Below are 18110 nucleotides of genomic sequence, written 5' to 3'. Positions count from 1 at the left end.
GGTAACTAAAGAGAATTTCATGAGGTGGCTCACGGATCTCGACGGCCGCACGTGGAGTTTACAAGCTTTTTCAAAGAAGTGTTTGAGGATTTTGACGTTGTACGGCGGTGCTCAGGTCTGCTGCCCCTGTGATCCCTTCTGCCCTCAAAAACCTACGGCCTGCCATTCCTTTTCACACGTGCTGCACCGGATCCAGGCAGAGCGATGGAAGCAGCACATCACTATGGGACAAAACCATCGCTTCGACACCCCCGGACCCGCCGCTGTCCAGCTGCGCGGGGAGGAGCCGTGTGGGCCCGAGCTGGCGAGGCCCCGACACCCCAAACGCAAAAATATCAGGAAAACCCCTCTGCTGAGGGCTCTGCTGGGCTCACCCACCGCGGCATGGCGGCGGCCGCAGGGATGCTCAACCACCGCCACCCGCACGCAGGGAGCTGGCGGCGCGGGGCCGCCCGTGAGGCGAGGCGAGGCGAGGCGAACGCACCCGCACCGCCCCTCCGGCCCCGCTAACCCCGGGCGGACCCCGCGGGGTCCCCACGCCGCCGCCCCCGGCCCCGCCGAGCGGGCGGCACCCAGCCGGGCAGCAGCGGCCCCGCAGCGGGCGGCCGCGCCCCGCCGGGTCCGTGTGGAGGCGAGGGCCCGGCCCCAGCCCCGCAGCCCCCCCCCCGCCCTACCTTCGTGTACAGCTCAGAGGCCGCCATGGCGGCGGGCGCGCGAGCGGCGGCGGCGGGCGGAGGATGCTCAGGAGGCGGCGGGGCGGCGGCGCGCCATGTTGCTACCTGCCGGGCTGCGGGGCCGCCGCTCTGTGCATTGTGGGAGCGCGGCGGGCGGGCGGGCGGCGCTGCCTCCCCCCGGCGGGCGGGCGGCGAGCCGGGGCCGCTGCCCGGGGAGCGACGCCCGCTGCCCGGCCCGGCCCTGCCCCGCGGCCGCCGTCCCTTCCCTCAGGGGCTGCCGGCGGTGGGGTGAGGGGAGCCCCCGGGCGGAAATGGGGCCGCCCCCGGCCCCGGGAGGGGGCTGCCGCCCTCAGCCGGGCCCCGCCTGTGAGGTGGCGGCGCAAGGCGGGGGGCTCGGTGAGGACCGGGCTCCAACCTCTGCGCACACCTCCCCGCGACACCGTCCCGTCCTCAGAGAGACATCCGCAGCCCCCGAAGTTCAGCTTCCGTGGCAAAAGGGAATCAAATAAAAAGCAGAAGCCGTGTTCTGGCTGGGGCTGGAGGGGAGCTCTTTGGCTTTATGAATCATTACTGGGTGTTTTCTACAGCTCACGTTATGGCAAGAGTTGTTGGCGTGGCAGAAGTGAGCCTCTCTTGCGTGTACTCCGCTTTTTCACCTTGGGAACGCATCCCACCGGTTCTAAGCGGTCCAAAACACACAAAAAAATTTGAAACAGATACTTTTGCCACAATCTCCATGAAGATGCTTCGACATTTTAACCGAGATCATCTCTGTGCAAAATTCAACCATCTAAATAACAGCTTTGTATTCAGTGGGCAGTACCTGGACTCCCCCAGAAACCTGCTGTGAGCAAAGAAAACAGACCAAAGAAAACAGACAGTACCAACAGAGAAAACGAGCCCTGAAAGAGATGGGTGAGCTGCTCAAAATCACACATCAAGTTACTGATAGCCAGGAGTGAAAATAAAGCTCTCGACTCCCCCAGTAAATGCTGCAATAAATGCTAAAATTTAGCTGTACATCGCTGCTGCTACGTGAAAGGATTTAGAGAGCATAGCAAGCACAAATAAAAAAATAATAATTAGGGTGAAAATGTGGAGCCTTACCTGGAGTTGTTTGTATTAGGTGCAGATATGTGATCTTCACAGCTAATAAACCAAGGTTAATGACTTCAGAAATGAGGTTAAAAATATGTTTATTTTACAGGGAGTTTAGAAACTATTTAATGAGAATTGAATCAAAGCAGACAAACAAACAAAACCACCACCAAAAAAACTTCCTTCCCATATTCTACCAGTACGTTCAGGACTATCAGCCATGATTACTGTTACTGTTGCAAGCCCAGGAGGCACACTTCCATCAACAGAACTGCTGTCAGTCCTTGGAGAAGCCAAGAACAGGCTCCTGCGAACTGATGTCCAGGTCAGGGGTGAGGTTTTTGCCTAAGAAGTTTGCACAGCTGCTTTTCATGTGCACCCTATGGCAAAACAGGGAGATCTATACTACAAAGCCACTAGTCATCTTTCACATGTGCACCCTATGGCAAAACAGAGAGTCATATAGTACAAAGCCAGTCATGTCTCATGCATACCCGAAGAACAAGTGGTTGGGAGCTCCAGTGTGACCATCCCCTTTTAACAGACTTGATCTAAGAACTGGATGCATGAACCACAAAAATATCAGAGTTTTGTTCTCTCTGTGTGCTGCTTCAAACGCGTTATTAAATACCTTTTATTCAGGATGCTATCTTCTCTGTTCAAGACACTCGTTTCAGGAGTTCACTTGGACTGTGGATTACTGTATCAGCCATTTACAGCTGAAGCTCAGGAGCCAAGTGTAATTATGAGCACCGGCAGAAAATAGGTATCTGAGTCCACATATGCTATGATTTGACACAATTTGCATAAACCAGGATTTCAAATCTGTCCTTAAGAACAGGAATTGGGGGCACTGAAAGTTGTCAAGAAACCTGTTTGTAAGACTACTTACTACTTTTAGAAGCATCTCCTGCATCACATATTTGCTGGAAAGATTTTAATTGTCCTATCCTATGAGGCTTTCCTACTCAGTTATTGTCACATTGTGCCATGAGCGAGGAGTAGATTCTCTGTTGGCCATACAAAGACAGAAAATCATTAGAAGCACAGAAATAATACATACTGGTAACAAAGAATGCGAGATGGTTTATGTGGCATAATGGATTGGTCTATCCACTCTTACAGAAGAGCGTTTGTATATCCATTACAGACCATTGGTTTAACTCCAAGGGCCTTCACTAGAAAGATGGACAAATGTAACAGAGGAATTCAAAGGCTAAAATCCTCCCACCCTTTCCTATATTGTCACACTTCAAGGATTAGTCCTGTAAATTCTGGCTGTAGAAAACAAACAGGATTAGCTTCAGACAATGTTGACTGCAGTTATCACTTAAGAGCTCTGAAACGTAAGAGATGCATAAGACGAGATAAAATTATATACCAGGCTTGCATTCTTCCCATTACAACTGGGACTTGCTTCCATGGTTTTGGGCTTACAGAAAAGACAGATCTCAGATGGCACATGAAGATACATGATGAAATTCCCATGCAGAAAGCTTGCCTTGATTCATTTATGCTTAATCCTACTAGGAGGATTCCTCTAGTCTCTGGAACATCACGAAGGTGTTTTCAACAGCACAAAACCCATCACCTGAGAACAGACCTTTTGTTCAGAAGAATCCACAGCTCCCATTCTGGCATTTAAGCTTTCCTGGAATTTCAGCCATATAGTTCAACTCCTAGAAAATGCCACAGATTAAAAAATTATAATCCTATTTCTTGAGGAAGAAATTTGTTGTTTTCTCCTCAAATCTAATAAGGAAATGATCATACCGCACTATCACTCCTCTAAATACAGAAGTACCAGCAGCAGTTGAATTGAGTCTCTACAGAGCCTATGTACCAGGAGTGTCTATGATGGCTATTCTCTAATATTGTCTATGGAATTTGACATTAACCAAGCATACCTCTTTTATCAAGAGCTACATAATTATTCTCCAATAAAATGAAAAAAAAATCTGTTGTTAAATTTAGACAGTCAGAATCAAAAAGTAAAACTCCTACTTTAAACCAGTCAAATGTGTTTGAAATCAGTGGCTTTGTCAGTATTTTTCACGTCAGTAAGCAAACAGACCTCTGCACCCACTAGAAATACTTATGAACATGTACCAAGCCGCATCTTCATAGTAACAAAGATACACTGCCTGAGAAAGTCAGTGTCAAATCACTCATCTTCCTCTAAAGCTTTTTCAAGCACATCAGTTGAGGTCAATCCTACCTGCCTCTCTGCTAGTATTCCAGAATTATTTTCTAAGGAAATAATTAACGGGAATAAATAGGGATAGAAATTTTCAGATTTTAAGTTACTCTGGATGTACAGATGCCAGAAACTGGGATGAAAAAGCCAGACTGAACGACCAGTGCAGACTTGAATCTGAAAAGGGTGGCTCACTTGTACTACAGTAGGAATAATCAAACCACACAGGCACCACCAAATCCACTTTAAGTTAAAATACGTTCATCCTGCTCGTGTGCTCCACATGGTCCCCCCTACTTCTTTCCAACCTCACAGAAAGCCCGAGCCATCAGACAAGTTACTGTAATCTCACCTCCGTCCCGATTAATGTGGTCATGTTCTGTGAGCACAGCCACTACATGCACAGCTTCTCTTAACGTAGTTTTGTGCAACTTACTTGCCCCAGCTTTAATTAGTAGATTTGGGTATAAGCCTGTATTTAAACAGTTTGTCTTTGGCCAAAGACTGATACCACTCCCCATTATTATTAGGATACTAATGCTTGTGTTAATTCTGCCTTTGCTCTGCTTCAGCATGGCACTTGGATGTTGCTACTTAACTTGGACACTTCTCAGCTTGTTGGAGATGCAGAGCATGGCAGGTGTTACTATGACGTTGGTTACTGAGCTAACTGCGTAAATACACCACATGGATCTTGAAACTGTGCAGAGACCGGCACCTAAGCCACAGTCTGAATACGAAATTATTTGGATTTTTTCCAGCATCTTGATTTCGTGGAAATTTCACCAAGTTCAGGTTAATGAAGTCAACAGCAATGCAAACCTCTATGTGACAAGTTAATTCCCAGACATCCCCTTCACTCGGTGCAAGGGACCAAAACAGTCATCTGTTAAGGAGTTTTCAAACAATAAGCTTTAATTGCCTTATTAGAAAAATAAGCACTGAAATATATATAAATGTGATTACATTAAAGTAATTCTGTAGTCTAACATACTAGAAACCAAAGCCCAGTCATATTTTTAATGATACAGAGTAGCAAGATTTAGGTTTTAGAAATTTTCCATAGAGGATACGGAAGTATGCAGTATCATTAAGGAAACCACAGTAAAGACGAGACAAATCTCCACATTGCAATAAAAACTAAGTAGATCAATTTATTCTGTATACTATACAATGTGTAAGTTTGTAAAGAACAATTGACATTTTCATCACCTTAACATCTCAACTGGGTGTAAATATGTCCAACAAAATGTACTCCTGTGGCTTTTACACAAACACTGTCCTACTACATCAAGAACAATGAGAGGGAAGCCGTTGGTACTACAGATTTGGGGACATATCCGTGCAGTTGGAATTCATTCACTTTTAACTATTTTGAATAAAATGTTGGTGCTATCTGCTATCATAAGCCTACATGAATACTAGTCTAATAACTAAACACTGTCTATCTTTAAAGGCAAGATATGAAAGGGACTGCCAGTCTATAGTGTGGGCAGGTCTTCTTTGAAAAAGGTCCTTATCAAATGGTAAAACTTATATAATACATTATGTACATAAGTTTGGATAGCTGAGTTATCTTGCTGGAGTAAGCTGAAAGTTAGCATCAATTTGCAGTCACCTTTGTTTTACTGTTAAGTGATTATTGGACTTCCTAAATTTTAAACAGTGTATAGAATCAAAATTGCTGTGCCTGCTGCTGAGGTCTGTCAGATGTGAAGGCTCATAACCAGTCATTGACCTAGTTAGTATTACAGTACTTTAAGTATACACATGGATAATATATTGGTAGCTGAATCTGTAGTAACCTTAAGAACTGCAAGTCACTGAGTGAACATCAAAAAAGCTTGCATTATCTAACCAGCAGGACAAGCTGAGTTGCAGGTAAATGAGGGGAATGTTTAAATTTAAATGGCTTTTTTTTTTTTTTTTAAATCTCAAGCATCAAAAAACTCACCGTATGTGAGCTACAAAATAGTGGAACCAGACAATACAAAGCAAGTCACCTTCAACTGTTCAATATTTGTGGCCCAATCCTATCATTTTTTCAAATTTCATTTACACATACAAAAATAAAAGGGATTTTTACATTAGACCGAACAACTATAGAAAGCAGTTTGCTTTAATATATCCAGCTTCCTTGTTATTCTCCCAGCCTAATTTCTTGGTTAAAAAAAACACAAATCTGTCTAATAATTTCTTCAAACTGTTCTGTGAAAAATCACAACTTGTTTATAGTATTAGTGGAGGATAAGGAATAAAAGGGCTTTCACAAGTTTGTCTGTAATTACTTGAAAAGGGCTATAAAGACTTGCAAAGAACCAGGTTATCAATTTAAAAAGTTCTCTGGAATGACTTCTCTAGACTGAAGAATACACATTATAATAGACACTGATACAGTTTCTGCCTATTCTAACCAAAGCAGGGCCAAGTTAAGATTATTCATCTCATCTTGATCATTTTCTTGAGTTTTCCTTTAGAAAAGAGCATTGCAGAAAATATGGGCCAGTCTTCTTTTCAACTAGTAGATATTTATTCTGTAAGACCTTTCTGAATATATCAATACAAAGTGCTTCCTTCTAAAAACATGCATCTTCAAAAGTGGTTTCTCTTACAATGCCTACATTGGTTCTTTGCTTTTCATAGTGTTTTAATAGAACCGTTTAAGAAAAAAGTATGCTGATATTTTTAAAGGGTTTCTTACACTCCTAAAGAACATCAAGGCCATGATTGCCTGTATTAAAATCAATTACACTATGGATCATACTGTATTTTAATATATCTGATTTCACTGAACAAATCATGCTCTTAAATTCATCAGGTTACCCATCTAGTATCAACTGTGTATTCTGGCAATCTAGTACTCACAACCTGCACCATACAGACGAACTGAAGTTTTTTCCTATTTTCTGACGTGAAGAATTACCTATCCCTCAGTAGATCATTATACAAATACCAGTTCCAGTTCCTTTCATTTCCCAAAACCAATGAGGGGCTGCTTTATAACAGAATAAAATGAGTTAGTTTACTGCCATTTAAGGACTTCAAGAAAAAGAATTATACCCTTTCACTTCCAGAAGTCTAAAATAGTACAACGACAATTGCATATCAAACCTTAGCAAGCCTAGATTTGGAGTTTGCCACAAGGGAAACTCTCTAGAACAGTACATTTAGCTATTTTCCATGTCATACCATTGAGCATTTCACCTTTAAAAGCTTAAAGAGCTGCTGAACAGAAAGGGCACCTGCCTTTAAATATAGGTACAAATTTCAGATTTATAACTGAATGCTGGACATTGTTGCGAAACAAAATATACAACTGCAAAAGCATAAGGCTGAGTCAAGTGTAAGTCTAGGGGTTTCAAAAATTTCAGGTACACAATTTTCACTTTCAGTAGCAAGATTCTGGGCTCTTAGTTTCAGGCCAAGACTTTGAAAGATACAGAATCACTTGTGCTTTGATTGGCACATTATCTGCTTTTTAAAATGTAAAATTAATAGACATTTGCAAAAGGTTGTGCAAAACTATTGTATTTACAAAAATGGCACAAGAGTGAATTCAACAGTCTATGCACATGCACACTTCATTCACATCTTCAACAAAAGTGTGTTCTAAGCTACGGAACTGAAAAGGATACCAGCTTCAACAGGCAGTTGTCAATAAGCACTAGATTCACAAGAGTTACACCAGAATGGGCAAATATTGCCCAAGTAAAAACTCTATTGTTAAAGCTGAAACAGGTTTAAGGCCGTTCAAGTTCAAGAGCAGAAACAAAATTCAATCAGAGCCCTGTCTTTGTTTTTATACATGCTTTACCATCTAGCAACTTGTGGTCTAAACCTCTATTTTAGACAACAAACCCAAACACAGAAAAAAAAACAACACAACTGGAGGTTATATTAAATACAAATATGCTGTAATTAAGGTGAAATAACAAAAGCAGAAACATTAAAAGTTGTAAAACTTGCGATGTCACTTGCTGGAACCAGTCCTACACTAGGAAATGGGCAATATGTACATTTTCAAGTAGATTACATTACTCTAACCAAACTTGTCCTTTTTTAATCAGTGCATTGTTCTCAACTAGTCCAAATACAACATGTTTTACTCTTAACAGTACTCCCTTACAATAGCAGCACATGCTATCGCTACCTGCAAAGCTGTCAGTCTCATGACTTAGTGTAAGAAAGAAAAAAGGGGATGTGAGGGTGAGAAATAACTATTAAGGAGAAATAACAGGAATGAGAATTATCATGCAGTTCAGCTGTTCTCGTCAGCCAGCCAGCTTGCTAGCAACAAGAGATGGTTTCCGCTGTGGGAGATCCTGTGGAGTAGGAATATGGTCACCAGTGACTTCTGTCTTGTCAGGAGCTGCAGTAGGCAGTTGTTTATTCTTCATCTTTGCCTTAGCCATGTTGTAGTCACCAGAATCAAAGTATTTTTGCTAGAAGACAAAATACACATAGATTTAAAAGCCTGAATTTCTCATTTTGCAAGGCAGCTTTATGTCAATTCAGATTAAAAAAAAAAAAATCTTACCAAGACTGTTAAGCACACATTTAAACTCTGAACATTAGTTACATATACAGTTAATGCTCTACAGATACCATGAAACTCACACCACACACAAACACTGTTTTAGTACTGTTTTCTAAAGGGCCCTGCCCTCCCACAAATGAAACCTTGGGGTTTGTAAATTACAGTGCAGTGATCAAGTTCTGCTAGACAGAATAACCAAACAATACATGAAGTAAGGCTGGAGAACAGAGCCTGCCTTATCATACCAGAAGATCAAAGAAACATGAAACTGCATGTTAACAAGAAAATCTTTTTTCTGCATACATTAAAACAGTGAAACTATGATCCCTAAAGTTCCCAAACCAATTTAGTTAAGAATTCCCTTTTAGAAGGATTGCACAGTAGATTTCGCTTATCCCAGGCTCCAAGTTTCTCCTGAACAAAGGATTATGTTAATTCTGAATTTGTAAAAGAGCGTTCCTCAGCATTTCAGCAAATTTTTATTAGCACTACCTTTAACAGTCTTTGTTGTCATATTTCTCAAAACATTAAGTTATCTGTGGATGGTAAAACCAGATGACTTATAATTTATCTGTGTTACACTAAGATGAGGTATGGAATTTCATCCAAGGCCTGCATCAAGCCTTCAACTGCTCAATGACACCTTTTTGGGGGAACCGTTATATTTTGCTTACATCTTACTATGAGGTCTACCATTAATCTACTTACAACCCGTGATTTTGCAGATTGTCAAATGAGGCCAAAGCCTAGATTCAGGACAAAGATTAGCTCTAACAACTGTTGCTTACAATGCATTATCACATCTGGAAGAACACTCCCTAGTTAGCTTTATATAGGCTTATTCCTCAAAGTCAGTTGAACAAACGCCATTGCAACCTGCTATGCTTATGTACTTCCAGGCAGCATTATTACCATAGACTTTGGTTTGTAGCAGCACTAACCAGCTGCAAAATGTTCCGTAGCAGCAGCTGTTAAACTGAAGTAAAAGTCTTTACCTGGGGATGGGAAGTTTTTTTTGTTGTTGTTGTTTTTAAATGCAAGGCCTCCTGAAGATGGCTTTAAATGTTCCCTATTAGGGTTTACTAGAGCCTTAAAGTCACCTGTTTTAACCTAAACAATCAGAACACCTGAACTACATACTTGTGTTGGTAAACCTTCTCACAATTCATCCCTTTTGACAGTGGAATCCTTACTTACACCACAGTGTTCTTGCACTGTATTTGCAGACGAGGCTTTAGCTATAATGCAACCCAGTTTGGAAATAGGCTTTCATATTTTACCCTTCAAGACCGAAGAAACCAAAAGAAACTTTTAAACAGGAACTAGATAATAATTGAGTAATTCTATCTTTAGATGTGTTAACTGCTGCTAACAGATATACATTTCTGTCTATATACTAGTTATATATATACATTTCTGTCTACATACTAGCTATATATACACACTAGTTCTAAGTAGAATCTGTCTACAGGAGCACAGCATCCATTTTTACGACTATTCTGGAGGAAGTATGCTAATTAAAATTGATTGGGTGTGTGCATCCAATGCAGAACATTTCCGAACAGCAAATAGCAGTGAGCAGAGGGCAGCCTACTTGCCAAATGGCAACTGCATCTCTGGAGAAAAAGCATCATCTTTCAGGAATTAGAGTATCAGTCCATTTCTCTCCATAGATTACTCCTGTGTTTACTTCTGATTTACTGTAGCTTTTCATAAGTGGCTTGTATGGGATCATCCTTTTCAATTTGATTCTATGCCTATCCACATATCTTTCCATCGCAAAAGCTGTCTGAAAGCACACTCACTATTCTCACCCTATTTTAAAGTTCAGCAATCCAGCTAGCCTAAAGTATACCAGAAGTCCACATCAAATAAGATGCTTCCTCGTTTAGGACACTGAGCACACTAAACAAAAATAACGAAAAATAAAACATGGAAAAAAGGTATTAACAGTATCAGGAACTGAGGAGGGCAGATTAAGAATTGGAACTCCCAATTTTATGCCATCTTTCATCATACCAGCAGAATCCAAAATGCTGAGGCAATTAAAATGCCCACTGGCCTGCCTGTGCTCGTAGTGGAAAATATAGGCTATAACAAGCTTTGCATGAAGCAGTGCTATAATCAAGATTGAGATCTTGTAGAGACTATTGGTGTGTTTACAGTAATTCCTTTGTGGCCATTAATCCTTATGGAGCGGACACTGGTCTGTCTGCCTGAATTACCTATACAAAACACACTTACCTTGCCTCTTTGATGTCTACACAGACACGGAACACGCTTAAGTCTCATTCCGGTTGCCTTTGACCACATAAAAGCTTAACTCCCAAAAGTCATCACTTAACCTGCCACGTGTCCATTCCCAGCAGCCATTATCTATGCTGCATGCACACTAACTTACAAGGGAAAGCTTATCCAAAAAACCTGCCAAAAGTAACAATTCCCATGAGACGTTACCAGATAGCACAAAATTAGATCAGCACCGAACTCCAACAGCTGGCTTGCAAAGGATTTACACTTGGAATCATTGTGTGCACTCAAATGGCCTAGACAAGAGTAAACAACAGTGTGACAGCAAGGAAAACACCATCAAATGTAATGACAGGTAGGATTATTCCAAGAACAGAATTCTAACATGCCTGAAAAGCATTACCTCACTTCATGAAATACTAAACTAACAAAAAACTGTTCAGTAACTAAGAAAGTAAGATACGCTGGTCAAATTTGGAACAGTATTTAAATACTAATTCGCTCTCCATTCTTCTACAGTTGCTTTTTGACTAGGTATATGTATTTGGAATTACACCAACCTTCTCAAGCCACTGATGTCATATGGTACCTGCAAACACTAAGCCTTCACACGCTAACAACATGAGTAATAGGAGTGGCCATACATCCTGGCAACATAAGAACGGGTAAGATAAGATAAGCAGAAAACACAGATGAGATTCTGACCCTTACTGTTCTGTGTTTTTTTTTTTTTTATCCAAGTCTATCACAGCTGCAGTGAGACAGCTTCTAAGTTTTTAAATTTCTTAAAATTTATTAGAATTGCAGCTGAGCCATTGGGGCATTGTAAGCAACTATCCTGCCAGTTTGGCATTTGTTTTGTGGAGATCAATTTCGCTTCCTCGGGCCTTTACAGATTTAAAGTTAAAACTGGCAGTGTTTTTTTCTCATGCAAAGGTCTGCGGAGTGGAAAAGAATCACAGATACAGGAATTTGGGAATTTCTTGTCCATACCCTACAGACAGTAAAGAACTCACTCCTTTTTGAAGCCTCTTCCTCAAGAAGTCTGAGCCTCCTGGCTTCTGGCCCAGATGAGGATATCTTGCTTTCAATTTTGCTTCTTCAGCTTTTTCTGGGCTGATCACCTTATCCTCCATTTCCTGAAACAACATTACCAAGACTTTAAATGAAGTATTACAATAAACTATTTATGTACAACACTTTTGCAAGGAATTCACCAACATGCAGATTTCTGCTCCAATCTGAACACATCAATTAATTCAATAAACATTCCCATATATTCTCTCTCAAATACTGACAGCAACTGTAGGAGTTCAGCCTCACATCTTAGGTACTTTTCCTGGACACGAATTTGAACTTAATCAACCCATTTTGCTTTCACAGAAAATTAGCCTATATTAAAAGCACACCATTACTCAGTTTTGACCAAAAATATCCCCAAAATAACCAAAAAAAATCCCCACACTTTTCTGGTGAAAACAAGGGTTCTGTCAGGAACAAGTGTTGAAAGCTGAGCATGGGACTTTTCAGTCAGTCCTGCTTCATCGTGTAGTTGCATGGATTAGCACTTGTGCTCCCACAAAATCTAGTTTTTATGACTCTGATGCAACTGTAATGCATTGATATTCATTGTGAAATAGCGTTGAAGTATTTCAGTCTCAAAACCATGCCTGCTACCATATTAACAAACGTTATTTGACTTCTGTATACTGGCCTTCTATTAGAGGCCAACATTATCATTAGCTAGTTAACTGAACGCAGCATATTTGCGTAGAATAAAATGCACGTTTGTGAGAATACCGTAAAAATATGCATGCTCAAAGTAATGATCTGAAAATACTCATTTGGCAAAAACTAGTTTGTACATCCAGTCTTTCAGCACTGACCTTTACTTTATAGGTACCTGCCCTGGTTCGTGCAGCGATTTGATGCATGAGGTACAATTTTTTGTACTCAGTCATTTCTAAAATACCTTCCATTCAAAATTCTTGTTTCACTGCCTTCCAGTGTTTGGCCAAGATCATTTTTTGCATGCAAACCATCGCTAGTTCAGGGAAAACTCATACTGATTTGTGCTGACTGCTGTGGTTCTTGAACAGTAATTATCATCTCAAGTCACAGGAAGACTTTTAGTCAGGAAAGAAGAATTGCCATTGAAAACAAGAGAGCCTCACGTTCATCTGTGACTAAGGTTTCGTATTCACTTCAAGCTGCTTAGGCAGCCCCTTCACACTCTTCTTCCATCTGCACCGCCAACCTTTGTGTTGCATCAGTTCGCATGAGTGCATGTATTCCACGTCAACGGGTTACAGAAATTAATTCATTGCAAAAATAACATTTTTTTCTTGCTGGGCTTTATTTCATCGGGGTCAGTTTCCTCTGTCTGGATCACCAAGCAGCTGCACCAACAGGTCTGGTAACACATCAGCAGGGAGGACAAGGGATCAAGAGCAGCTGAGAGCTACTTCAGGCAGAAGAGCTGAGGAGCTGAGCCCCTGCACTAGCCTGCCCCCAATTCACAAGGCCTCTGACATCTCTTACAAAAGCTCCAAGTTCTACAATGATTGGCATCCTTCTGGCAAGAAACCTTGGAAGCAAAGTTTATAACAACAGACTTAAAATACAACATTTCTAGTTGCTCCACTACTCCAAGACCTCTGGAAGACAGCTGCTCCCAATGCCAGGCAATGCAACACAAAATACAGATAAATACAAAATATAAAACACACAACAAGCAAAACTTCCCTGGCAGCACAGAACACAGAACCAGCGCTATGCAATTCCTCACCATATAATAATCCTACTAGCCAAGACCACAGTCTCCATGCGAATAGAACAGTCTTCAGCCGCTGTTCTTCCTGGTGTGTTTTATTATCATGCCAACACTGTCTCTGGATCTTCTCAAAACCCATTCTTTCAGCATCTAATGCTGAATCACTGGGGACTCACTGTTGAGCCAACAGACAAGGCATCTGAGGGGGCATGTTTTGCCAATACTAACCAAAAGGAAGTATTTTTTAAGAACAGAGGGCCAACAATAAAGAGCTTACATAAATATGTATTCATGGTGCTTCAAAGGAAACACTTGTGCAAACTCACAGGGTTGACAAATCATCGCACAGCAGGCGATCAAAACACAAAACTGTGTTGTGCCTCAGTGCAGAGAAAAAGGATTCAGGCAACAGTCACCTACTCTTGACGGCCAAGAACAGCTAAGACCAAAAAAACCACCTTTGTAACATGAAATAAGGAATAGCTTCAACATGAAGACTTGGACTGTCAAACAAAACCAGCTGACAACAGGTTCAAAAATATTTAAGAGAACAGTTCTTCATGTAACACAGCTAAGCTACAGAACTCCTTGCCAAAGAACACAGGGGATGCCAAGAATTTAGATGGATTCAGAAAGCCATCAGATGCGTTCATTTGCAGCTCAGAAGGCTTTTATACCATGGATTGAGGAGACCTGGGAAAGTTTTCCGGGGAAGATCATCAAGTGCTTATTCTGACCTTGTATTCTTCTGTGCACCAGAGAGCAGGGAGCACTCTCAGGGACGTGTCACTGAGACACAAAGGCTTTAACCCAAACCTGCAAGGCCATTCATACATTAGCAGTTGTCTTCCCTTCAGTTATTATAGAAGCAGCAACCAGATGACTGACAACTGATGAAGGAAAAAAAAAAAATCAAGATATACCACGCACTTCTTCCTGGTGACAACCACACAAGTTGTAATTTTAGTTCTCTACAGGAATTTTTGCACAGCTAATGAAGTCTGCTTACTTCATTTTACTTCATTAAAAGGATTTACCAGCATAGCCAGTAGTTACCTAACACATTTAAAGATAGCATTTGCTTTTAATTTTTATGGAGCTACTAAAAACATGAGGTCCTCTATCTGTTGGACAACTCAACTGCATGGCTAAAAAGAAGCCTTCTCGAGCTGTGTTATGAAGAGCTTGTTCTGTTTTAACAAGAGACATCAGACAAAAATGTGAAATAGAAAATAGGAAAAACATGACAACAGCACAACTCCACAGGCAACTGATGTGGCAAAAGCCAGTCCCAAAACAAGACATAGCACTAAGAGCTTCCTGAAAAACACGGACCTCTACAGCAAAAGCAGCATCCATCAACCAAGCACATGCTCTACATCATCCAAAGGTTTCTTTGTTGCTGGACTTCCTCCTGCCACTACCCTGAGTTTTCACACGAAGAACAGGAAACACTGGACTAGTGGAAAGTTCTCAATTTATATCATTTTCTTGTTTAACACCCTTCTCATTGAACACATGCACAAGCTTCTCGCGCTGTGCTAAGAAGTTCATAACAGACGTCTCGTCATGGAGCTGCTGCCTCAAAGTTCCCTTTGGGGCTTCATCTTTTTTAAGCTTACCAACAAATAAGTACTGCAAAACGGGTTGGTCAAACAAGTACTTCAGAGCTAACCGTTAGCTGAAACGATCTTTAATTTTGTTTATCCAGACAAATATTTTTAAAGAAGTTTAATATTGCAATGCTGTAGTACAAATCTGTAGCCCTATTATCACAGGATATAAGACCAAAGAAAACAAAGTTTTATCTACTTTCACTTGTCTTGAATGCCTGACTGCATTAAGATTAAATGAGAAGATCAGCAGCCCCCCCGGATCTCAAAGAGCCAGCGGTTTTCCAGCACAGCGCACAAGCACGGCGTTTCAAGACTTCAGACCAATACTTAGTTGGCCGAACCAGCCCCGCTCACCTGACTTCATGAGAACACACTGGAAGGCATCACAATAAACCTGCTGCCACATGCTTTGCCGTGCTCTTATTACCGAGCTATTCTAGGCGCGCCGCATAGGCCAGGGATTTATTTTTATGTGCTTTGAACAGGAACAGTGTTTTCTCGGTGGTCTACCTAACACGAATGTAAAGCCAAACTGCGTAATGTCCACGTTTAAGGGCAAATTACACAACAGGAGCTGGTTCCGATTACCGCACCTATTGCCATGCTATCATTTTATCCTAACTCCCAAGCCTTCCTACTTGTATGACTAATTCCCATTACAAACGGTAAATTATTAAACAAAAACTTTAGACAGCCGAGGCGGGTTATGCTTTTCCTTTTAGAGCCCTCTAAGCGGAGGGCTTGCGTTTCCTAAGTTCTCCCCGTCAGAAACAGCCGTGGGGGTCGCAGCGACCCACAGCCATGACGAGACTAAAACACGAGCCCTTGCCAGGCCGCAGCCAGCGGAGCTGCGAGGAGCACGGAGCCGCCTGCGACGCCAGCCCCAGCAGCACAGGCGTTATCGCCTCGGGGGGGGGCACCGGAGGGCCCCCACGCGGTAACCCGGCCACCGAGCCCTCCCAAAAGCCCTGGCCGGAGCAGGCTGCAGCGCAGCCATTGTTCCGGGCGGCCCCGCTGCCCCGCAGCTCACGCCGCACGGAGAGGTACGGGGGATTAGCGCAACCACACCGCGCCCCCGCCTCACCGCGGCCCCTTCCGGGCAGGCCGCCTCGGGGCCGGGCCCGGGGGCGCGTCGCGGGGCCGAGGCGGCGGCCGGACCCCCCCGGCCCTCCGCGCCCCCTCCGCCAGGCAGCGCCCGGCACCCCGCGGCCCGGCCCGGCTCCGCGGGGGCTGCGGGCGGGGCGGGGCGGGTCCGGCGGACGCCGCCCAGACCGGGGCACGGCCGGGAGACCCCCGCGGGCCCTCCCCGCTCCTGCCCCTCCTCGGCGGGGCCGCGCGGCGGCTGCGGGCCTCCTTAACCCCCCACCTACCTTCTGCTCCTCGGCCGAGGCGGGCTCGGGGCTCTCGGCAGACATGGCGCCGCGGCAGCGGGACGGCGGGCTCCGGGCGGGCTCCGGGGGCCGAGGTGGGGGGGCGCGACCGCCGCTCCTCCGCGCAGCGCAGCGCAGCGCAGCTCCGCCGCCTCCCGCACAAGATGGCGGCGGCTGGCAGGACGGCGTGCCGCCGGGAACACACTTCCTCCGCGCCCGACCGCGCACGCCGAGCGCTGCGGGCTTCCGGCGCTGGCCGCGCCCCCGCCGCTGACGCCGAGGCCCGAGGTTCCCCCCCTCGGGGCCTCCCTGGGGGAAGGGAGCGAGCGGCGGTGGGCTTCGAAGCGGAACCGCCGAGCGGTGACGGCTGACGGTGCCGTAAACCCCGGGAGTTTCGGAAATTGATCCGAGAGAAAGCACGGTTCGGCAGTTTTTAGCAGTTCCTTGAACGCAGCGCTTCCTTGAGTTAATCTTCTTTAAGGGAACGAGCGTAAGCTGCTCAGTGCAGAGCAAGGACGCGAAGTACCTCAGGAACCTCGGTAACAGCGCGCGTTCTGCGACGGCCTCAGATACAGGAAGGCAGCGCATAGAAACTGGGTCGTTCGTTTTAAGGTTGTGTGTCCAAAGCCGATTGTGAAGGGGCACGGAGCCATCCCTGACCGACACACGGAGAGGCCGCAGGGTTTAACGTGTCTTAGGCGTTAACTGGCGTGATCAGGACAGCATAACAAACTAGCGCGGGAGGATTACCTCAAGCCAGAATAAGATCAGGATACTCGCATCAGATTTTTTCTTATCTGGTAAATATTTTCAACTTGGGTAAAAAAATATCCTGGAGGGGTTAGAGAACTGCCTGAGCCGGTCCCCAGTTAGTGGTCATCGAATAGGAACTTGCGCAAAGCGGGTGGGACTCCAGGAGGCTGACAGCTTGGGTGGCGGTCTGAATTTAAACGGGAGCAAGGGGCAGGCAGAATGCAAGCAATACAATGAGGCTGCCTAACATTATACCAGATAACAAGCTGAATACAAGTTGACATCAACTGCTACAGGAAAAAAAAGGATGTATGAAGAGGAGTTTCATCCACGAGACTTATCTTCAATACTAATCGGTGTAGAGAAGCCCTGCCTGGGATCGTGTGTACACCTTGAGACAGATTCAGTCCAAAGGAAGAAAGCAAGGAGCCAGAAGGATGAGAAGTACAGAAATCAAAATCTGTAAGGCAAGGCTGTCTGAACAGTTTGGGGTTGTTTTAGAAACAGGAAACAAAACTGAGAAGGGATATGATGTATGGGAACCAAATTGTTTTCTTTTGTGAAAAGGACGGGTAGTAACCTGACTCCATCAGCAAGATTTAGTTGGTTTAGTTTTATAAAAAGCTTTCTCATGGTAAGTAGTTTAGCACTAGAACGGATTATCTGCAGCCTCCATTACCAGAGGCCCTCAAACCACTCGGAAACATTTATACAAAATAATTCTGTAAGGTTGGGCCTATTGAAGAGTAAAGACGAGAAGCAAATAGCTTCTTAAAAATTAGTCTAGTCCCACTTCTTAACAAATGCATAGAAAGTCATGTGGAAGTCTGTTCATATTTTGT

The 18110-nt window shown here is 43.7% G+C and overlaps 2 protein-coding genes across 9 annotated transcripts in view; both read right to left on the bottom strand.

Annotated features, from left to right (window-relative positions):
- The window catches only part of MYO5A (myosin VA), a 103956-nt gene extending 103122 nt beyond the window's left edge, over positions 1-834 (bottom strand). For all 8 annotated transcript variants that reach the window (XM_083850025.1, XM_083850027.1, XM_083850029.1 and 5 more), the window contains exon 1: positions 675-834. In XM_083850025.1, the coding sequence (XP_083706151.1) occupies positions 675-701 (27 nt within the window). In that variant the 5' untranslated portion in view covers positions 702-834. The remainder of the gene's footprint in view (positions 1-674) is intronic.
- Positions 835-4858: 4024 nt separating this feature from the next.
- On the bottom strand, positions 4859-17205 carry ARPP19 (cAMP regulated phosphoprotein 19). The gene is made up of 3 exons (XM_083850054.1): positions 16516-17205; positions 11773-11895; positions 4859-8411 (listed from the first exon to the last, which is right to left on the bottom strand). The coding sequence occupies exons 1-3, from the start codon at positions 17101-17103 to the stop codon at positions 8241-8243; spliced, it is 882 nt and encodes a 293-aa protein (XP_083706180.1). The 5' UTR covers positions 17104-17205; the 3' UTR covers positions 4859-8240.
- Between the last annotated feature and the right edge of the window lie 905 nt (positions 17206-18110).

This window comes from Anser anser (assembly GCF_964211835.1).
Source record: "Anser anser genome assembly, chromosome: 10".
NCBI classification, from domain to species: domain Eukaryota; kingdom Metazoa; phylum Chordata; class Aves; order Anseriformes; family Anatidae; genus Anser; species Anser anser.
This window is presented reverse-complemented; position numbering and strand designations above follow the sequence as displayed.